Source organism: Penicillium angulare (genome assembly GCF_028827245.1).
Source record: "Penicillium angulare strain IBT 27051 chromosome Unknown utg000003l_segment0_segment0, whole genome shotgun sequence".
In the NCBI taxonomy this organism is placed as follows: Eukaryota; Fungi; Ascomycota; class Eurotiomycetes; order Eurotiales; family Aspergillaceae; genus Penicillium; species Penicillium angulare.
This window is the reverse complement of record NW_026623162.1, coordinates 4,092,924-4,115,329: the sequence shown is the minus strand read 5'-3', so window position 1 is coordinate 4,115,329 and position 22,406 is coordinate 4,092,924. Positions and strand designations below refer to the sequence as shown.

At 48.0% G+C, this 22,406-nt stretch overlaps 8 protein-coding genes across 8 annotated transcripts; 4 read left to right on the top strand and 4 right to left on the bottom strand.

The window, feature by feature from the left end:
* Window positions 1–522: 522 nt before the first annotated feature.
* Window positions 523–5,282, top strand: bck1 (uncharacterized protein; the record flags this gene model as incomplete). Its single annotated transcript, XM_056919885.1, has 3 exons — window positions 523–3,280; window positions 3,367–5,095; window positions 5,159–5,282. The coding sequence occupies 3 exons, from the start codon at window positions 523–525 to the stop codon at window positions 5,280–5,282; spliced, it is 4,611 nt and encodes a 1,536-aa protein (XP_056783043.1).
* A 454-nt stretch (window positions 5,283–5,736) lies between these two features.
* On the bottom strand, window positions 5,737–8,258 carry N7478_003670 (Golgi transport complex subunit COG3; the record flags this gene model as incomplete). The annotated part of the gene is made up of 4 exons (XM_056919884.1): window positions 5,737–6,519; window positions 6,573–7,574; window positions 7,631–7,970; window positions 8,035–8,258. The coding sequence occupies 4 exons, from the start codon at window positions 8,256–8,258 to the stop codon at window positions 5,737–5,739; spliced, it is 2,349 nt and encodes a 782-aa protein (XP_056783042.1).
* Window positions 8,259–8,549: 291 nt separating this feature from the next.
* Window positions 8,550–10,283, top strand: N7478_003669 (RCC1 domain-containing protein; the record flags this gene model as incomplete). The annotated part of the gene is made up of 1 exon (XM_056919883.1): window positions 8,550–10,283. One exon carries the CDS (start codon window positions 8,550–8,552, stop codon window positions 10,281–10,283), a length of 1,734 nt encoding a protein of 577 aa, XP_056783041.1.
* A 343-nt stretch (window positions 10,284–10,626) lies between these two features.
* nop9 (RNA-binding RNA processing protein NOP9) lies at window positions 10,627–12,819 on the top strand (the record flags this gene model as incomplete). Its single annotated transcript, XM_056919882.1, has 1 exon — window positions 10,627–12,819. One exon carries the CDS (start codon window positions 10,627–10,629, stop codon window positions 12,817–12,819), a length of 2,193 nt encoding a protein of 730 aa, XP_056783040.1.
* Window positions 12,820–13,311: 492 nt separating this feature from the next.
* On the top strand, window positions 13,312–13,845 carry N7478_003667 (uncharacterized protein; the record flags this gene model as incomplete). The annotated part of the gene is made up of 1 exon (XM_056919881.1): window positions 13,312–13,845. One exon carries the CDS (start codon window positions 13,312–13,314, stop codon window positions 13,843–13,845), a length of 534 nt encoding a protein of 177 aa, XP_056783039.1.
* Window positions 13,846–14,007: 162 nt separating this feature from the next.
* On the bottom strand, window positions 14,008–15,658 carry N7478_003666 (uncharacterized protein; the record flags this gene model as incomplete). The annotated part of the gene is made up of 3 exons (XM_056919880.1): window positions 14,008–14,630; window positions 14,684–15,391; window positions 15,469–15,658. The coding sequence occupies 3 exons, from the start codon at window positions 15,656–15,658 to the stop codon at window positions 14,008–14,010; spliced, it is 1,521 nt and encodes a 506-aa protein (XP_056783038.1).
* A 435-nt stretch (window positions 15,659–16,093) lies between these two features.
* Window positions 16,094–18,101, bottom strand: N7478_003665 (FAD binding domain protein; the record flags this gene model as incomplete). Its single annotated transcript, XM_056919879.1, has 4 exons — window positions 16,094–16,635; window positions 16,724–16,810; window positions 16,880–17,397; window positions 17,464–18,101. Coding segments are annotated over 4 exons (1,785 nt in total), but the record flags the coding sequence as incomplete, so codon positions are not given.
* Window positions 18,102–18,796: 695 nt separating this feature from the next.
* Window positions 18,797–20,815, bottom strand: N7478_003664 (uncharacterized protein; the record flags this gene model as incomplete). The annotated part of the gene is made up of 1 exon (XM_056919878.1): window positions 18,797–20,815. One exon carries the CDS (start codon window positions 20,813–20,815, stop codon window positions 18,797–18,799), a length of 2,019 nt encoding a protein of 672 aa, XP_056783036.1.
* Window positions 20,816–22,406: the final 1,591 nt, after the last annotated feature.

Below are 22,406 nucleotides of genomic sequence, written 5' to 3'. Positions count from 1 at the left end.
TCCCGGGTGGCTGGCGTTTACTGTCGCTCCCACTTGCTTCCGATGTTACGATCGGAGGGGGATCGCCCTCTCACACCTCTTCCTTTTGCCCCCAGTTGGCTAACCATGTTGTCCTTGCCCCCAGGATCGAGTCCAACCTCTCATGGTTGGCTGTTTTCCGACCGGACGCATCGAAGTATTCCTTTCCTGCGCACTACTCGATTGATGTTTTATCCTTCTCGAAACCCTAATCAATTATTGGGACAAGGATTCCGAAATTCGACAGCGCCATTTGTTCTCAGCATCATCAGCCCTACGATCGGAATATTTATCTCCACCCAGCTGGCAATAACATATTGGGCGCCGACCGACGTTTCACAGAATCTCTCACTGCAAAGCCGGAAGATCATTATAACAGTTGTGATGTGGATTATATTAGCGACGAAATACTCAAATTTGTTTACTTTCCTTCAGCGGTCCACCGTCCGCGACGCTGACTGTGCACTGAACTCGACCCAGCTTTGAGTAAAGGCACTGTTCACAATGGACGGCCAGCGACAGCAGTATTTCCAACCGATCCCACCCCCTCCTCCTCCTCGAGTCCCGGCGCAAGTCCAGCATGTTAATGTTGGATTTCCTCCGCCCCCTCCACGCCCTCCGCTGGTTCAAACGGGATATACCCAGCAATGGCAGCAGCCGGCCTATGCGCGCCAGGTTATGACCTCAGGCTATACAATGTCACCACCGGCTCATCCTCAAGCCCACCCGCAAGCTCACCCACAGCATCTTCCGTATAAGCCAGCCAGCTTCACAGGCGTGGACACCTCTTACAACCCCTCAGCACCTTATATGCCTGGAGAACTGCCCCTAACATCGGCAACTTACGTTCCTGGAAATGAAACGCTCGGCGGTTTCCCTCCATTGTATGAGCCTTCGCACGGGCGGGCTGTCTATGACCCGTATACACAGCGGCCTAATGGCGCACCGGTATACGCTGAAGCAGCGGCCTATAATCCACAAACTCCGTCCGGGCGGCCTGCACAGCCTTTTTCCGTTCATGGCAATTTCCACGAACTGTCCAATGAGCATGTGAATCCATCGCCGCAGCCAAACAACCAGGGACCTGATCTCAACAAGTCACCAAGCCACCGTCATAACACTAGCGGCGCGTCACTAGGTGGGCTATCACCGAGTGAGGCTGCAGCTCAATGGCCCTTGGAGAAGGTTCTTCTCTGGCTGGCTAAAAACCAATTCTCAAAAGACTGGCAGGATACCTTCAGAACACTTGAGCTCCAGGGCGCGGAATTTCTAGAACTGGGTCTCGCCTCTGGTGGACGCGGAAATCTTGGCAAAATTCATCAGGTTGTATACCCTCAATTAGCGAAGGAGTGTGTCCGAAATGGTACTGGGTGGGATCCGAAGCGCGAACGCATTGAACGTGATGAAGGTCTACGAATTCGAAGACTCATTCGTCTTCTTCATGATGGAGCCCCGGATTCATCGATATCCACTCCTCTACGTCAGGAGCCCCCAATCCTCGATACTGGATCTGGCACTTTTATTCGTGAACCCCGCTCGGCTATAGAGGGGACAAACGACATTACTTCAGAGCAGCTAGCTCCCGCTCAAAGCTCTAAACAGAACTCCGGGACACGCTCCTTCACCCAGCCGAACCCCACTGGTCATGGCTCGCCCTACGAGTCTCCTCTGCGAGAGACTTCCGGACGGTCAGAATTCTCACGCAACACATTAAGCAGCGCTCTTAACGATCATCGTCGGCAGAGTCCCTCAATCTCTAATGAAGAAGGCACCTTCCCAAGCTCTACTACCCTTGGAGGTTCCAATCTTCGGGCTGGAAATAGTCCCAAGAGCGGCAGTCCCGCAGCACAGTTCGCTTCACCCTATAGTGGTCCGGCGCCGTCGTCTTCTGGGGACTTGCCACTCAGATATGAGCATTCTCGTGGAAACAGCACCGATTCCATACCTGGGACTCGAGGACCCTCCTCCGCAATTGCAGGCCGATACTACGAGCATCGCAAACAGGGCGATGGTCCTCGCTCCTCGCCTCAGGATTCCCAACGACCATACACCGCGGAAAATATATCTGCCAGGGAACATAGTAAAGGATTCTTTGATCGGTTTGATCGGCTCAGAAAGAGGACCAAAGGAACCGACTCTAGTCACCCATCGCCTAGGGAGTCTGACCTGGAACCACCAAGCCCTGGAGAACATCATTATATCCCATATTCCACGCCCAATTTCAATACTAGTGACTTGTCCCTGAGCGAGCGCTCACCAACCAAAGCCAAAAAATGGATAATGGTCACGGTGGATAACGAGAACTTCCGTTTGATTGATGCCACAGAAATGGAAACACCGGGCAATTTACGCACGAGCATATGTAAAAAGCTCGGACTCTTGGATTTGGGCAATGCTCAGATGTATCTTACTGAGCCCGGCCAGACCGATCACGATGAGCCTTTGAATGATGACTCTCTGTTGCGTTTTCGCCAAGGCAAGTCCGATGCGCAACGTGCTCTGAAACTATTATTTGTGAAGGGAACCCAGAAAACTCGCCCATCCCCTATGGATGGTCTTGGGGTTTCGATCTCCACAGGCCAACATGACAAGCCGGCTCTGTCACCTACGGCCCTACACAGCCCGATAATTCGGAAGCCTCTGGCTGATGACGCGAGAATCTCCCCGCAGACTCAGAATATACCTACTTCGCCTTTCTCCACCTCCCGGCAACCGACTCTTAAAGCTTCCGGCACTTCAAATGGGGCTCAAGTGGACCCCCTTAAGGATGATTTGTTCGCTCGCCATGAGGCATACAAACGCGAGGTGGAACGTAAACAAGAGGAGAACCATATTTCGAGACTTCCTCCCCCTCCTTCTCCTCAAATGCCCCTGGAGGGTTCATATGGAGAAAATGGATACAGAAGTACGAAGGTCATTGACTTCGACAAACGTCGCGTTTCGCCGTTTGAAGAAAAGAAGACATCTCCCTATGATGACAAAAAGCCGGAAAGCCTGGTGCCTTTCCGAAAACCACCCGTTGCTCCGAATGAATCGAACACTCTTACTAAAGTCAATTCTCTTCGAAAGCCTCCCCAAACCCATGGCCTGGGGGCCGCGCTTACTAGCATTGGCCGCATAACAAGTGCCATTGGTACACCAGCCACTTCCGTCAACGCTTCTTCTACTCCATCCTCCGCCAACCGTGACAGTGCTAGCTCAGAGTCTGACAGGCCACCAACATTGGGCTCGGCGGACACAGCTTCTAGCAGAACGACATGGGGTAAGTTCCAGTTACATAAAGCTTCCGGTGCTCTTAAAAGAGATTTTTTTTTATGTCAAGTGTACACGCTGACCAAACTTCCCCAGCAGAATCTTCTCAGAATGGGCCCAAATTTTCAGAAGAATCACCTTCTGAGCCATCTCGGAGGCCATCTTTGCAATCTCGCAAGTCATTCGGGCCGGAGTTTGTGTTTGAAGAGAAAGAAGTTTCCTTTCAACGCACTCCACAACCAGCGGAGGATTCCGGTTCCGATGATGAATCTGATGATGGTCTCTTTATGGTTCCTCTAACAAACAAGAACCAAGAAGATGAACCCGAGGTCGAGGCGCCGAATGATACTGTTCGTGCGAACCAAAAAGGACCTAGGGTTAGCTTCGCAGCTTCGGTCAATCCTGAGAGTTCTGGCGGGGAGGCATCCGGCAGCAAAGACCCTAGAACATTCTATAATGACGTCTCACCTATTGATGAGAAGGCCGAGAAAAGAAAATCATTTGTCAATGACGACGTTTGGGCTAGCAGACCTGCTGTCGAGGGCGTCATTGACAATCTGGACAGCTTCTTCCCAGGTGTTGATCTGGATGCTCCTTATCTAGATGAACCAGCGTCTCCAAGCTCCAAGCCAAATCATGTGGATGACTCAACTGCGAAAGGCAGATCAGAGCACCCACCTCCTATACCTTCATCCAGGAATGATCCAACTGCTCTCTATGGGGATGATACCTCAACAATGCGACCACAGGCTGGATCCAAGGCGGTCGCTACTAGATTTATTAATCAAAGTGGAGGTGCAGGTGGTAATGGTGGCGGTGGTCTTGGAAGGACCAAATCGATTCGACAGGTGGCGCGTGATTCTCATCGAACCAAGAGCGTGAGTGCTGGGGGGCCCCAGAAATCGGGCATGCTACGCCGCAAGAGTACCAAGATGTTCGGCGCCAAAATTATGCAAATCAGCCCTAAGCCTGGAAGTCGTATCAGCCGATTGGACCCCATCCCGCAGCAAAGTACTCCCCAGCCCGAACCAAGTGGCACTGTCCCTCAGCGCCAGCCTACCTTCCGTATCATCCGTGGTCAGCTTATTGGTAAAGGTACTTATGGTCGGGTTTACCTCGGCATGAACGCAGACAATGGTGAGGTTTTGGCAGTGAAGCAAGTTGAGATCAATGCCCGTATTGCAGGGTCAGACCGTGACCGTATCAAAGAGATGGTTGGCGCTCTCGATCAAGAAATCGACACTATGCAGCATCTTGAACACCCTAATATCGTGCAGTACCTGGGTTGCGAGCGAGGCGAAACTTCAATCTCTATCTATCTCGAATATATTTCTGGTGGTTCCGTTGGCAGTTGTCTTCGGAAGCATGGAAAATTCGAGGAATGTGTTGTGAAATCTCTTACCAGACAGACACTCGGTGGTCTAGCCTACTTGCACGACAAGGGCATTCTCCACCGAGACTTGAAAGCAGACAACATTCTCTTGGATCTGGATGGAACTTGCAAGATTTCAGATTTCGGTATCTCCAAGAAAACAGATGATATCTACGGCAATGATTCAAGTAACTCCATGCAAGGCTCGGTCTTCTGGATGGCTCCTGAAGTTATCCAATCCCAAGGCCAGGGCTACAGTGCCAAGGTCGATATCTGGTCCCTTGGCTGTGTGGTATTGGAAATGTTTGCTGGTCGTCGTCCTTGGAGCAAAGAAGAGGCCATTGGTGCCATCTTCAAACTTGGTAGTCTTGGCCAGGCTCCTCCTATTCCGGATGATGTTAGTAAAACAGCTTCAATTGCGGCTCTTAGCTTCATGTATGACTGTTTCACTGTGTATGTTCTATCTCTTTCACCCCTTTCTCTCCACTTTAGCATCAGATTCTAACATTCTGACAGTGATTCGGCTGAACGTCCTACTGCCGTTACTTTACTCACTCGTCACCCCTTCTGTGAGTCGGATCCGACGTATAACTTCCTCGACACGGACTTGTTCAAGAAGATTGGGTTGCCCACATCGTAGAGCCGGTTCTCAACGAATGACTTTGCATATCTTTTTTACTCTGAATGACACGAGCTCGATAATGTGTTTGAACCGCTTTCGTACTTTATATTCTTTTTATGCTTGAATCATATACATACTCTGAAGAGTTTCTTGTCTCGTTTGAGCGAAAATAGGAATCAGGATCTGGATTAGCCGTGGTGGATTAGGCTCAGGCCCTAGGCGTTTATGGAAATGGCGTTTTCTTTTTCTTGTACATATTTGACCCCAGTGTTTACTGATTATACATGGATGAAGCACACTTTATTGCCTTTTTTATTTGATTATTTTTTTGCAATTCAAACAATATTCAAAATTAGTAATAGTAGATGTACATTGCGCTGTTTCATATGGTATCTACGCTCACAATGGGAGATGGGAAGGAAAGGTCCCAAAAAATCAACAAAGAAGAGGGCAAGGAGACAGAAGAGAAGATCTAAGAAGTCGAGCTCGAAAGATTGTCATCTTCATCATCGACCTGTCCAGCTTGTAGACCCGCAACCCCAACACGGAAAATACCCTCACACCACTCCGCAAAAGTCTCAAGATCCCAAACGGCATCATCACGATCCTTGCCCTTCTTATTAAACGCAACTCCCTTCCCTTTCTCAGAAGCAGCATACTTCTCTATAAAGTCCTCGTAAATCTGGATCGTGCGATCCTGCACCGCCCCAACAAGCGTCTCCTTCATCCTAGTGTCATCAATGTACTCATTCAAAATCTTCCTGAGAGCAGGAACCTCCTTTTCAATAGTCCGGCAAGAGGGTAGAGTAAGTTCCCCCGTTACTAGATTTCTTGTATCGACAAACTTCGCCGGTAGAGAAGCGGTCATCCGCGCCGCAAATGCGTTGATAAAGTCATTGATGACTGTGCGAAGCCGGCCGTCCAATTCAACCTTTGCGTCGAGCATGTTCTCCACGACGCGGGGAATTAGGCCGTGTCCTACGAGACGCATGAGGTTGCGCGGGTTGAAGAGACCGCCTCTTTCGCGGAGTTCCCAGAATGTGCTTGTGACGCCAGAGAAGTCGAAGGAGACTTCTGGGGCAACGTATTCAATGTCGAATGCGACGATTTGTTGTTTTAGGATTAAAAGGTGACCCATTAAGAAAAGTTGACCGTCTGCTGCGTTGGCTTTGCTGGAAATGAGCGTGCTGGCATTTTGAAGGGAGATGGTAGTTTGGTGGACGATGTTATGTGCCAGGTCATCGAAAACGGTTGACTGGGTAGTTTTGTTAGTTGGAATGTGAATTATAAGTGATATAAATAGCTCACATTAACAAGACGATAGATTCGGCTAAGAAGCCAAATTGCCTTTCGCAAGGTGGGATACCATCCCTTAAGCGCGGTTTGGGTCTCAAAGTCCCACTTTCCGTCCTTCTCAGTTGTAGTCTCATCTTTTGTCATATCGATCATATTATCGGCGGTCGTGTCTTTCCTCCCTGAAATTTGGGTATCGGTCACCGTCAATGATACTTGTCGGCTGTGTATTGGGTAATCGATATCTTCTGGGCGAGGCTTGTATCGTTCGATCTCATCACGTAGAACTGCCTGAGCACGGAAAACCAATCGAGTTTGAACATCCTGAAGAGCGGGCTGGATCAAAGTGGCAAAGTCAAGCTGGTTTGTATCATTTGGCTCTGGCTCTTCTTCTGGGTCCATGAAATATCGAGTCTGTAGAAGAGTGCAAAGTTGGCAGAGGTTGACAATGTCAGTCTCGTGGATGATACGGGGGCGAAGGTGGTCATAGAGAGGCTCGCAGATAGTCTCAAGGAAGTCATATAGACCTCCCTGACCATGGAACCATTCTCCCCATAGATCGTATTCATCTAAACAGACGCCACGAATGTAGCTTATGCTAGCACGGGCAAAGGAAACCAAGTCTTTCGATGAACTGGGTGTTTGCGTGATCTCCCCGAGCTTCTTGCGAACAAGCGGGACAATTAGACGGGCTCTAGTTGCTGCATAGTTGCTGTGTAATTCGTTCATCAAACTCTGGTATTCGGCTTCATTGTTCTGGTCTGGATTCAGCGGTGGCACGGCTCTTTTCTGGATCTCCACTCCGATTTGCTTCAATTCGGGTGCGCCAATCCTAAATTTGGCATACAGAAGTGCTGATAAAGCAGTGTCATTTAGGCTTTGGTCTGAAACTTTCTTCGAGACATTCTGATAGATATCTTTAAGTGAAGCCACGAAGTTGCCGCGGATGAGAGTCAGTGCACGGGTTAGCAGAAGCCGATATCTAGAACGATAGACCTCTGCCTCTTTTTGTTCGGACTAAAGATTGTATTAGCAGGGCCCGTCCCATATTCAGATCGCCACATGTTACATACGTGAGTTTCCATGTAATCCAAACACACATCCAGGCGCCGAAGCATATCAGAGAACTCCCTGTCTCGCACAGTATTACCAGCACCTGGCGCATTCAGGCGCCGTGATGCAGGGTCCAAGAAGTCATAGTAATGCAAGTTATTCTGAATTCCGTTTGCAAGCTTCGTGTCTCGCCTCTGGGCAGTGAGTAGCCCCTCACATTGTTTCTCGAAGTTGGACGTCTGCGACTCCACGGATTTGAAGGACTCGGATATGCTAGATAAGTCGTCAAGTAGGGTTAATGTGTTCATCAAGATCTCATCAATGTGCTCCTTCGATTGTTGTAGTTCGTCGAGGTAGGTTCTAGTAGCGAGGAAAAGTCCAGATTAGCCTTAATAGTATTGGCCCCACGTTGAACTGCACTTACTGGTACTGGTCATAGCTCTCCTCAACCAAATCATCTTTGACCTCATTAAGCCACTGCGAAAACTCCAATTCATTGTTCCAGGCAGGTATGCTCCAATGTAGAAGCCCTGGTGACTGCTCCTCTGTTGGCTCGAGGCGCGACTGTGTTTCGCTGGCAGTTGGCTTCCGCGGCGGGCCCGATGGCGCAGTCTGGCGACGAGCACGTTGTTGTTTCGTGGACGGCATGATGCAATCAAACTCAAATTTATCAATGAGAGAACGTATGCTCAAACATAGCTATTCCTCCAACAACTGCACAAACAAAGCCAAGAACCAGTGTTAACAATCGTGAATGACAATGTGAGGGTTGGTTGGTTCAGTGTCTTGAACCGGGGAAGTTCTGCCACGCTAGTCCGCCTGATTTTATTCAAGCTGTGTCAAGCTTCCCCGGTTTGTGCTTCGGAGTGACACTTTGTTCCACCTTAAGACCAGCCCTTTTGGATATGTATCAATAGGTTAATATACTCAACTTTCATCATGCTGGCATCTCGAGCACGACACCCCGCGATGCAAGCGATCCGCCATCTCCGCCCCTCCACCTTAGCGACCCGTCGCTCTCTAAATAATGCGCCACCGCGACGATTGGCAAGCGGCAAAGCACAAACATCGACCTCATCTTCGGGGTGGATCCTCAGGCTGCTCGGTGTATCAATAGCGGGTGGTGTTGGATTCCTCGGCTATTCATACCTCACAGGCGATTGGAAAGAAGCATGGATTGATAGTCAGCTGCCCAAGAAGGAAATAATCGATGTCAACGATCTTCGCGCCCAGTTCATCCAAGAGAAGAGAAGCTTGAAGTCTCCTGGGGTCTTCACATGGGGTTCAAACGAGTACAAAGTGGCCGATCCAGGATCGAAAGACTCCGACATCAAAACGCCTCGGCGATTCAAATATTTCAATGGGCAGGTGCTCCGAGACTTCAAGGTTGATGAGAAGTCCGGCGCCGCGATTACAGAGGATGGTGACCTTGTGCAGTGGGGTAAGGGATTTTCGGATACCGATTTTAAGCCCAGGAAGACTCTGAAAGGCAAAAATTTGGTGTCGATTGCTCTCTCTGAGAGCCGAATTATAGCTCTGTCATCCGACGGCAATATCTACTCGTTGCCCCTCTCAAAGGCGGTTCAGCAGTCTGGACCCAAGGCCCGGGAAGGCTCTTGGGTGCCATTCTGGGGAGGCAATTCCAAATTGAGCTATCGCATCTTGAAGCCGGCCTTGGGGCTTGGTGAAAAGGTTACAACCATTCGGGGTGGTCAGGAGCATGTTGTAATGCTCACAAGCTCAGGACGTGTATTCACAGCCGCTTCGTCCACGGAGAATTACCCATCCCTCGGTCAGCTAGGTGTGCCTGGGCTGACTTGGAACACTCGCCCCAGCGGCCCCGCAGATTCTTGTCATGAGGTTGCAACACTAAAGGGAATGAAAGTGAAGGAAATCGCTTCTGGTGACTATCATGCTCTGGCATTGACCAAGGATGGTCGTTTATTTGGCTGGGGAGATAACTCTTTTGGCCAGCTGGGCGTCCAATTTATTCCGGTTGAGCCTTCTATGGATACACCATTCGCACTGCCCGTGGAGAAGTATTACCGAAAGGAGTTTTATGCGCCAACCATCACTGGCGTTGCTGCAGGTGGAGCCAACACCTTCTTCACCGTTGACTCCAAGCGAATTTTGGGCCGCGATGAAGAGGCGGCCAATGTCCGTGATTTGGGCAACGTGACTGCCGATACCTGGTCCTGTGGTCGGGGCATCTGGGGCACATTGGGAAGCGGCAAATGGATCCACATCCAAGACTCGCCTGTCCAGGTGAAAGACCTTAGTGGATTGGGCGAATATGATGAGAAGACCGAAAAAATGACCCCCATCCATTTGCGCAACATTTCCGTCGGTACCACTCATGTCGCCGCCGTCTTGGATAATAAGACGAGCATCAGTACCAAGAAGACGGACTCGCTGGACAAGTCGAACGACTTTGGTTATGAGGTCTTCTGGTGGGGAGGCAACGAGCACTTCCAACTCGGAACCGGCAAACGTAGTAACCAGTCCCGACCAACTTATATCAAGGCACCCCAAGAGTCTTCGAAGAAGCCAGAACCGGAAGCACGACTCCAACTAATGCCCCGGCACAAAGGTCCCGTTGGCAAGCGCAACGTGAAGATGGAGCAACGTGTTGAATGCGGACGGAATGTCTCTGCAATTTATTCAGCTGTCTAAAATTGTCACAATATCATGTACTATATCAAATGTAATTAAAGCCTCCCATCTTCGAGCCTTGGCGTCATCCTGATTGAAAATTAGATAATAAAAAAGCGCTCCCGAATTATTCCCACCTCACTCCATTCTACTCAACGATTTATTAAACCTCTTCACTAAAAAGAAACTCGTTATTAACGGTTGCCATGAGTTATACCTGCCTTCCTACAGTTATTTACTATATTTTTCTTATCGAGTGCAAACATGACAAACATCACCGCGGAGACGCTTGGGCCATTGCTTATCCGGCAAAATCCCAAAAAATTTCCTGCGTTATCTTTAAATCTCAGAAACAACCGTCACAATGCCTCGCGAAAAGCAAAAAAGAGGCCGCAGGGCCGAGCAAAAAGCCCAGAAAGATGAATCAAACCGCGCATTCGAAGATTCGATTGAAGAACCCGTTGCAAAGCGCATGAAACCCTCCGAGGATGCCGACGCCGACCCCGACGCCGAGGTCATCTACGACATTACTGTCGACCAAGCTCCAGACTACATCCCACTTGCGGACGATGACCAGCAACATGACCAAGAAGAAGGAGGTGGCCATGGTGCCGACGGTGATATGCCTTTCTATGGTCTTCTCGACGCCGACGAGGCAGAATACTTTTCTCGCGCGAATGAGATGCTCGAATCCAACCAATTTGGCGACGCGGAGGAGAAGAATTTGTTCATTGAGAGTGTATACCGGGAAGCTAATGGAAAGGAATTGAAGGTTGCTTGTAGTCAAGGCTGTTCAAGATTAATGGAAAAATTGATCTCCATGTCGGACGCCCGCCAACTTCGACGGATCTTCAGCAAGTTCCTTGGCAATTTCCTCCATCTTGTACAACATCGATTCGCAAGCCATTGTTGTGAGACTTTATTCATCAATGCGGCCCCGGCTGTTATGCAAAAAACCCCGAAGGCGCAAGCGAAAAAGGAACAGGAGGAGCACAATGGAGAGGAAGAACCGGAGCTGTCGCTCGCGGAAATGTTCATGAGTGTGATCAACGAATTAGAAGGAAACTGGGGTTTCTTATTGACAGAGCGATTTGCATCACATACTATTCGAGTATTGCTGTTGGTCCTTGCTGGAGAACCTGTGGATGTTTCATCCACCGACTCGGTAGTTGCCAGCCGCAAGAAGGAAAGATTAGGCCTTTCAGCAGCCAACCCTGAAGAGGATAAGACCGTTACTCAGAAACGAAGTGTTCCAGAATCTTTCGAGCCTGCACTGAAGAAGATCATGGCTGATATGGTTTCTGGTCTTGACGATACCTACTTGCGAGCTTTGGCTACTCACCCCGTTGGAAATCCTCTTCTCCAGGTGATGCTATTCTTGGAACTCTCTCACTTTGGTAAATCCAGTGCCAAAGATCCAAAGTCGATTCTGCGACGGCTTCTCCCCGATGAGTCTTTCGAGGAAGGGACCGAAACTGCAACATTTATTCGCGGTCTCCTCTACGACCCCGTTGGCTCCCGTCTCGTGGAGACTATGGTGCGCCACATGCCTGGAAAGGTTTTCAAGAACCTTTATAAAAACAACCTCCGCGAACGCATTGGGTCTCTTTCTCGAAACCAAACAGCCGGCTACGTTGTTCTACGGACACTGGAACGACTTGGAAAGGATGACTTGAAGGATGCAATGGACCTCATTATCCCCGAGGTACCAGGCTTAATCGAGCGATTCAGACTCATCGTTCCACGTGTATTGATTGAGAGATGTGTTATTCGAAATGTTGATACAAAGCCTTTTGCCAAGGCAATCAAGGAGGCCTTCAGCGAAGATCCCGCAACCCGACTTCAGGAGATGCTTCGGCTTGACGCATATGCCGAGGAGACTACACAAGATAATGAAGATCAAGAAATGGAAGACGCTGATGGCGAGGATCAACGTGAGAGGAGGGATCGTAAGAAGCCGGTCTCGATTACCCCCGCCGCGGAGAAACTACACGGCTCTTTGCTTGCGCAATCTATGCTTTCTGTTCCAGGACCACTGAGTGAACTTGTGTACAGCAGTCTATTAGCTCAATCCCCCGAGTCGATTATGCGGCTCGCCAAAGAAGCAACCTCTTCACGAGTCCTGCAACAGGCATTGACATCGAAGACCTCCACAACACAATTCCGTCGTCAGTTCACTACTCGATTCCAAGGCCATATAGTAGAGCTCTGTCAGGACAACAGTGGGTCCCATGTGGTGGATGCCCTCTGGGAAGCAACAAAGGACATTTTCTTTGTTAAGGAAAGAATGGCGCAGGAGCTTGTTTCAAATGAAATGTTACTTCGCGACTCGTTCATTGGCCGAGCAGTGTGGAGAAATTGGTCAATGGACCTTTACAAGCGTCGCCGAGGTGAATGGGTTGCTCGGGCAAAGGGCATTGAACAACAACAACCCGTTGCAGGTATTCAGGGACCACCAAGTGAAAGACCAAAGTCGAAGCTCGAATTAGCAAGAGAGCGATTCGCTGCGAAACAAAACGAAGAAGACGCTAGAAAAGCCGCCGCGGCCGATTCTTGAGATGAGCGATATAAAAATATGATTTGTTAATACTACCATACCGAAAATTTCTTTTCTTTGATTTAATTTCTCCTATTGTCTTGATTTCTTTAAAAATACTCATGATCCTTATGCCAATTTTCCGAGGATTGTTCTTTGTTCCAATCTTATATTCACATTGAAAGTCCCTAGACACAGTCCTTGTTACAAATGGGTGGCTACAATTAACAACGGGTTCTTTCAAGGCTTAGATCACAAGCACCTCCTAGCATTTAGGCTGTCTAAATGTCTTTGTTATGGATTTATTTCAATCATCAAAGAATTCCGAGAGGGGCAGTTCACTATTTCAAGACGATCCCTCCATAGCCAAGTATAAAATCCCGAGATTCCCTAGATAAGCTTGGAATGCATCCTGCATTACTCAAATCTGTATAACAGCACTTTGAGAAACTACCATTATATGATTGGCCAACCATTTTACATACAATAATTTATAACATCGTTATATACAATATGGACGAGCCTGTCTCTAATCAAACAGTTGTCTATCTAACAGACCCTTACAAAGGCACATTAATCACCGACGATTGCTATGCCGCAATTTCACTGGAAGTACTACCCCCTAAAGGACCTATGAATAGTGATAACTGCATCATGCTTTCATGCAACGACCACCCCTATCTACGTCGACAATACATTCCATCACAAGCCTACCTACGTCAGAACCCTCAGGTCAAGGTGGACTTTGTATGGATTGGCGTACCAATGGAATACGGAATTTATCGGAAATTTTCGGAGAGAGATTGGTTTCTATCACTCAAGCATGCTATTGAGCAAGGTGAATATTCTATCACGCGGAACCCGAAACGTGCAGGAGGTAGCCGCACTTTTTGGATGCAAATGAGAGGTTACTTTGGGTATTCGGAATATAACCTGATTTCTGCGGCTGCTGAGAGACATGTTGAACTTATAAAGCAGCTTGTACAGCATGGGATTGTAACTCTTAAGAAAGAAGGGATCTTGTCGGTCCTTGGTCATAGAATTTGAATATACTCTAACTAATTCTGGAGACTGGATCTCCCAATGAAGCACGAAATTTCAAGATCATTGAAACTCAAACCTCTATCATAACTTAGTTACACATAAAGATGCTATTTCTAGCCAAATGTCTCAAAAGTAAAGCAGCTATGTGCAGTCCTCTGTTCAATCTCAATTAATTTCCTTCCCCTCATCATCATGTTCTTTGATATCATCTCCAGTCCGGCGTTTCTTGTAATCAAAAATCTTCGACACTTCTTCAAGAGACCTTCCCTTTGTCTCCGGGAAAAGGAAATAAGCCAGTATAAAAAACAATATCAAACAGCCCACGTAAACAAAATAATATTTCCAACGCATAAACGAGAATGCTACCGGGTTGACGTACTGATTGAAAAAGCACGCGATAGCATCTGTAGTCAACGTAACCGCCAAACCCTTTGCTCGCAACTGGAAAGGAAGAATCTCTGCAGGATACGCAATAAATAGCGGTGAATATGCGAGATCGAATCCTGCAAAGAAGAGAAATAGCATTGGTACCACAGCTAGTCCCGCAGCAGTTACATGCTTCTCTTGGAAGATACCAGCTGCGATGGTTGTGATTGACAAGAAGAAAAGCATAGTAGCTGTCGACAACAGCCAAAGAATTCGTCGACCGTAACGCTCAGATGCGACTGCGCCTGCAGAAGACAGAATAAGATTCCAAACTTGAAGACCGACATTAACGGCACCTTGGGAAGTTGGGTGGGTAATTCCAACGGATTTGAGAATAGGAGGGAGAAAGTAGTTGATAATACCTGTTAACAGGTTAGAAGATAATAATTTCAAAATAGGATGGGTAGCTTCTTACCATTACCAGCCCACTCTTGCATAAATCCACAAATGACACAGATCGAAAAGCGATGAAAGTTTCCTCTGGACGAAAAGAAGGTGCTCCAATGTCCAGGCTGTTGATTCTGCGCATTGATAGTAATGCAAATCTGCTGGAACTCATGTTGGACCAACACGTCATCGGAGTTACCATTAGCATGGTACTTTTCCAAAACTGCATAAGCCTCGTCTGTTCTGTTTTTCGAAACGAGCCATCGAGGGCTTTCTGGAACGATCAAAAGCCCAATAAGCTGCATCAGAGGAAAGCAGGCTTGTAGAATGCACGGGATTTTCCATGACCACACATTATGCACAGACAATGTAGCCAAGGTTACCCCAGCTGAGGCAATAGATCCCACGCACCAAGTCGCATTATATAGTGCTGTTGCAGTTTGTCGCTGTCGTGGATGAGCGATCTCAGTCGCTAACAATGGAGCCGCGGCTTGAGCAGTACCAGTTCCAAAACCAGCCAACACTCGACAGCCAAAGAATGCCCAGTGACTTTTCACCGCGACTTGAATAACCGAGCCAATGATTACCAGTGTAGATCCAATAGCAACACATTTCTTTCGTCCAAATATATCTGCGAAATACGATGCCGGGAAAAATGACATAAATGCTCCTAGCGACGTTGCGGCGATGAGAAGACCGAGTATGCTGGGCTGGAGACCACCGGTAATCATACGAACTGTTGATAATTAAGATTTAGCATCTTCCAAAATATTCTCCAGGTTCATTGAAACGAGCAAAACTTGAATGGCTTACATTGAGGCAGTACAAGCAAGCCATTGATCAAACTCCCGTTATATCCTGTTCCAGCCGACGAAGCGAACATAAACATAATGCCCAGATTCAACTTCAGTAACCCTCGATCTTTGAGCCAGTTGTCATTAGTCTTGTTCGGAAGTATCTTCATAGCCTCGACTGGCGTATCCGGCTCAGAATTTGACTCCATGTTGTCGTATAAAGTCACGAATTGGCCTTCACGGGCCGTCGTACACACAAAAGAAGAACAGGATAAAGTCCCCAAGCCATCAATGCCGGATATCTACTCCATTAAGCTTTATAGATATGCAGTCAAGGATTTAAGCTCCATGAAATTCTACTGAACAAGGGATTAACATTCCTGCTAATCTTCCTATGAAGCCGCTCATCATCGTGGTCCGGTGCTTATCAGGGAGAAACGGAGAATGAAGGGGGTAAATGGAATGGATAACCATGACCTTGTTCAGAAACTGGGCACATGGGGTGTATACATTCAAGGAGTAGACATCGAAGGTCATAATCCATGAGTGTCATAGGCAGATAAAGAGTGGTTAAAGTTTTCCGTAGCAAGGAAATCCGATCTGGATGAAAACTTGAAGATGATCCGGTATATCCAGCCCTATCTTTACTCATCTGCATCACCGAGCAGCGAAGCATACCGATTTCCCAGCCCACAGAATCCCTCGCACCGATCCCCAACCTCCCTCCCCTTCTCTAGGAGCTCTTCCAGGCTCCATGCTATTCGCTCGGCGCCTGTTCTTGCGCCCTCAAGATTGGGTGCTCCGGGACCAAGTCGTAGACTTGCCATTCGACCCGTCATGTATAGAGGTACATCTTCCCTCCACATTAGATCTTCTGTTAGACATGGTAGACCCTCTATCACTTCTACAGGGTATTGTTCATTCATGTTCTTAAGTAGAGACATTTCGCGTACGTTCGCCCGAGCCCCGGTCGCGAAGTAGATATAGTCGATTGGAGGTAGGTTGGGGATCGGCGGGTCCGTGGTCAGATTCCAAGTCTGAGCTTCTGGATTATATTCGTGCGATTTGATCATAGTGTATGGATGGATCGATACCCGGTGGCTTGCGGCATGCTGCTTGACGATTTTGACGTAACGAGGTGTGATGCTCCCGCCGTTCCGGGCAGCTTTAATCATGTCGAGGCGTTCTAAAGATAGTTGTTAGTTGGTTCTCTTGGAGACAAGTGACATCATGCCCAAGCTCATAGACAGTGTGAAGGGTAGTGAATATCGAACCTTCATCTGTATCTGCAGAGAAAAAAGCTGCTTTCTCCCAATTTTTATATTTACCCAGCCATGGCAGACTGAGATCAAAATGCTTAACTGCTCAGATGAATTGTATTAGTGAAGCTTCTTACAAGTAAACTTATAAAAGCCAAATATTATACTCACTTTTCAAACCTGAGCGCATCAAAAACCACACTTTAGTAACACCTTTCCGGATAGCCATGTCTACAATCTGTGCAGATGAAAGTCCTCCTCCAACAACCACAACGTTCGTTTCCTGTCGACACTGAATCTTATTTCGAACATTCGGACTTGGAAAAGACTTGATTTCCATGCTGTGGCAGCATGCTTCAGCACCCTCTTCTTTGCTAGTAGGCTTCCACGGGAAGATCTTAGAAATTCCAGCACCACCAGCACCCATAGCGAGAACAACAGCCCGGGCATAAAATTTCAAGCCCGAAGCTGTGGTCAAAGCAAATATCTTCGAGTTTGACACTGGTACATCTCCTCTCTCGGGTAAATAACCATACGTCATATCAGCAACTTCCTGCTTCAATATTTTGCCTGGTTCATCTAAACCATATCGCTCAATGATAGAATTGCAGTAATCATTGAAGAGACCAGTCGATGGCGAAAAGTAATCCTTCCGATCTCGTTCATCAATCTCAACTCCGCCAATAGTTCTAAGTAGTTAATGTAAGCTTCTGTCCGTTGTAACCCTGAAACATTATACCATAAGGTTCACTTACTGCGATTTTCCTCCCTGTCGTCTCTTCTTCTTCTTATGCTTGCTCGTTTCTTTCCCTACACACCCTGAAATCTCCCATAGATCAACTTCTCTTCCCATCTCCTGCGTATAAGCAAGCATTCCATCTCGATCACCAGGGTCAACGTGGAAGAACATCGGACTCCTCAACTGCTTAATTTCCAATGTGCGAAATGCATTATTCCACCTCTGCAACCACTGTTCTCCCGATCCATCTAATACCAGTGTTGATATCGACGTAGGAGATGAAGATGAAGAAGATGAATCCACGCTCTCTGCTGATGATGCAAGCGATGGAACAGAGGATCCGGAGTCCGATGATTCTCTGCGCTGTTTCTCTCCCGCGTCGCTTTGGTTCTTCTCTGGAGAAAGATTCTTCAGTCCGCGATTCCATTTCTCAGCCCGAACGCCCTTTTTCTTGCTCCGGCCCGCTTGTACTAGATTCATTTTTCCGGTATGTTTTTTAATCCAGTGGTACCGTTGGTGCTCCTCGTCTGTGAACATTGCGGAGGGGGTTTCTTCGTGGATACGGGCGGCGACGCCTAGACCACAGGGTCCCGCGCCGATGATGATGACATCCTGGATTTCGGGGTAGGCGTCTGGTGTGTTCATCTTTGAAATGACTAGATCATTCAATATTCAAAGAGGCTTAGATAAATTGATGAATCCCGAGGTCTTGTTGTATAAGTAGAATGTGTAAAAAAGATCAGCACATACGTACATAGGGACTGGGAGGAGTATCCCTTATATGTAGCACTGGGGTTTGTGGCTGTCTTGCAATGTCCCCATTGTACCATTTGGCTATCGAGGTACTCTTCTTCTCCCAAGGTCCCTGGGTCTCTATAATATCAACACGCAAAGAGAAAGAGTGGAACCTATCACTCATAATTGCGGGTCGGATCGGCGGTTAGAGGTTGTTAGGCATGGGGACCTTGTGGGATACCAGCATGAGCAGCCCCATTAAGAAAAGAACTTGGTAGTAGCGAGAAAAGCTTTTAAGAAAAATAAATAAGTCGAAATTTAAATAATTAATGAATGAGAGTAAAAGAAGATAAGATAGAATGAAATAAAATAAAGAAATTACATTAATATCAACAATCAAAATACCACGGGGGAATTAACAAGCAATCATGGCCACCAAAAGCATAAAATCATAAAGCAGATGAAATCAAAATAACAAAATTGGATAAAATAACTCCGAAAGGGGGAAAAGAAAAAGCAAAAAATAGAAGAACTTTCAAAAGTGAGGGAAATATAAGCATATAGCTTTAAAACCTCCTATACCCTACGCCCAACTCGGGCTGGGACAGCGACGATCAATGACGCTGCTTCTTTGCTTTGATATCGGCATTTTTTGTTGAACCTGCCACTCGGCCTCCTCCTTCCCGACGATGCCAAGCATCCTGCGGCCAGACCCAACCACGAACGCGCTTCGCATCGCGACGTTCGCCAATCTGTGGTTCGGGAATCCATTTATCTTTCGGCTGTTGAAGAATACGCTGTCGTGTTAGGGCTCCTGGCCCGCCGACGTTGAGGTGGGCGGGTGGCTGATTAGGCAATGGGACGGATTTTGCTAGCATAAGCACGAAGTAGAGTGCCATGCTTGCTGTCATGGGGGTAGATAGTAGATCTTCCTTTGATTCTGGGTCGAATATCGGAGTCGAGTTTTCAGAGTGAGAAGACGAGCTGTGGGAAGATGATGAGAATGATCGTGCAGAGATGGGTGTTGCGAGTGCAGACGGCTGTGAAGATGGCATGGATGTTTTGAGTGGGATTGGTGCTGCGACTTCAAGGTATCCAAAGTATGGGATGTCGCAGCCACTGTCGCAGCCTGCTCGGACACAGACGAGCTCTATCTCCGTTATGATGAAGCCGTAGCGGCAGGAGTGCTCGCGCATGCAGCGCTGGAGATGGGCTAGACCGTTTAGGTATTCGACGCGGCGGTGGGGTGCTTCGTTGCGCATTCCGGAGTTCCAGCGATCGAAGCTCTTGACGATTCCCACCATGCGTCCTCGAGTGAGACCGGCACTGGTGCATTCTGTGTCCGTGGTGTAGTTGGCTAGGAAGTGTGGGTGGCCGTGGTTTTTGTGACCTGTGTGGCGGATGTCTGGGGCAGCGTAAAGTTGGATATGGTCTGGGCCTTGGGAAACAGCTAGTGCTGCGTTGACGCGAGGTGCGTAGAGATCCCGAATTAGAGAGACAAGACTGGACTCGGATTCTGGTGCTAGACGCGAAGGAGCCACCATCACTGGAGGGGTAAGGATTCCAGGTAGCTCAGTGGTTAGCAGCTTGGTGAGTCCACTGAACGTGTCAAAAGTGGCGAAGGAGAATGAAGTCCAGTTGCGAAGATTGCGGATGTCCCACCAGAAATAGTCATGCATGCCACGAGTAGGGATCACGCTAACGTTGCGGACTAGGTTGATCGCCTGGGTTGGCGCCGTCAAGTACGAAAGCAGGGTGGTAGATGGGGGGTTGAGATCTTCCCGAGGACTCATCATGTGGACCGGTGATCTCTGAGGTCCATGCACTGGACTGTAGCAGAATTGGGAAGTAGGTACAGTCAATGGGTGGCATTGCGTACGAACTGGGGTAAGCTGTGGTGTTTCTACTCTGGCTTGCTGTGGGTGAGATGGGTAGACCACGATGTTTGGAGTCACGGGCGTGACCGGCGTGTTCGGAGTAGTCTGCGCATGAACTTGGGCTTGAGCCTGAGAATGAGCTTGCATCTGTGCTTGCATATGCGGCACATACTTTGGGAGTGATCGATAGGTCGGATATCCATATCGGTTCAAAGTAGCTTCATCAATGTTAGAGGTTGAAGCGGAGCGAGCATGTCCCATGGAAGCTCTACGTCTGTGGGAAGAAGTAATAGCCACAGGCGACGCCAATGCAGAGGGACCAAGCGGAATAGTTGCACTATGAGGACCATTGGTGACAATTGGGGAGCCTGGCAATGCCAACGGCAAGCGCTCCAATGCTTCAACTCGGTGGTTTCGCTGTATAGAAGGTCTACTAGAGGCGTAAGGAACAAAACCTGGGGGGTTCCGGGTGTTGGACAAAATGCGACGGCTTCTAAGAGGGCCACCAGCAGAAATGGGCTCAATGACCACATCCTGAGGGCGGATCTTAGGCAAAAGGGCCGGGCCATGGTGATGCCGAGTCGGCGAAGTACCTGGGCTAGTGTTCCCCGTCATAGTGGACCAAGGGGAAGATTCACCCGAATAAAGGGAGGAAGTAGAGGCGTTGCGACTATTAGCGGAGCCAAGGTGGTAATCCTCATAGGGAATGCCTGGTGGAGTGGTTGGCTGCTGGTAGTAAACATGATCCATAGACATGATGTAAGATAAGGGCGAGTAGTTCGACTTGAGTGGACCCGCTATATCATAAAGGGAAGATGTAATAGAGAATATTTCTTTTTAAGGAAAGAAAAAAAGATAATAAGATAATAAAGTAAAGAGGAAAGAGGAAAGGTAAGGATCAATCAAGGTTAACTTCTGCAAAGAAGAAACGAATGCTAGTCGAAGCAAGCTTGGTTGGATCAGATCACCTTTCCGTGATGAAGTAGAAACACGATCATGAAGGAGAAAAGGACTGGATATTAAATGCTTGCTTCAAACATGCAGATATCAAATAAAAAGCCACTAGCGGATCTTGAATAACATGAAACATGGAGAAATGCTCCATCTTGACGCCAACAGAGGCTCCAAATCTTTTTTTGGGATCCTAGTCTCCGATCCAGGGCCACGTCCGCCATGCATGAAACGCGAAACTGCCGACTATTGTGCCTGAGGTCGCGCGACAGGGGACCTCGAACCCCATCAAGGCCATCCATCTGGGTATAGTGCCGTTTCAGCAGACTGTCGCGCGTTAAGATGTTACTATATTTTGCATCAGTCTCGAAATTGTCCATCAAATGGCCTAATCCGGTTAGTTTGCTGCAGAGTGATCGAACACTTCTAAATTCAGCAACAATTAAGTCACATATTGTCAGGTAATTAGCGGTCTCATCGGGAGTGATCACCGCATAAGGGATGGAAGCGCCAGGCCTCCAGATGGGTTGAGGTGATAGATGGGCGGTTAAGGGTCTCCTCACTGGTAATGGGTGCTAAGTAGGAGGGGAGGGATAAAAATAGCTTCAGCGGGTGCTGTGATAATGCAGGAGGTAGCTCTAGCTAGCCTGAGGTCGCATGGCCGGGGTAGGTGGGAGAACAGGTCCTTCCATTGTGACGTACGGAGATGTGTGATCAGTTGAGGTCGGCGGCTACAGAATGTAGGTGGGAGTCTCGAGTACGCGCCGGGCGATCATCGTCACACACTTCTTGTCCACTTTTCAGATTCTTAGAGCCAACCGATTAACGAGAAATGTCCCATAATTAGCAGAGCGTCTCCTGCTACATGTTCTAAATTAGCAATTAACTATCATTATGTCTGATTGTATGGGGTAAGTGGGATGAAGCATCATTTTCTTGGATTGTGCACTAATTATCTTCCCCCCGCTGTTTGAGACCATAGAGATTATTGACGCGTCTCAAGTTCCTGATTTGAAACTGTCTGTGCTTTTTTTATCTTTCTTTCCACGGGGGATTCTCTCCCTGCGTCAGATCTTCGTGCATTTGTTCCATCATAGGTTCGTCGCATGTTATCGATCATGATATTTTTAACGTATCACTCTCCGCGAACTAGTCGGCTTAACCTCCGAGGGACAGTTGGAAACATGATTTTATTCTCTTTTATAGTGCTGCAATGCATTATTTTATTTCTCTGACATTGCTTATCGAAATTTCTGGAGTCTTCATCACCCTCTTCTCTTCTAAGTCAACCTTGGGGTGAACTATAACGATTTCTGAGCCCATATTAATATCGACAACCCCCCAAAAGACTGGCTCCATTTCTCTGCTGAACATATTCCAAAGCGAATCCCATTCA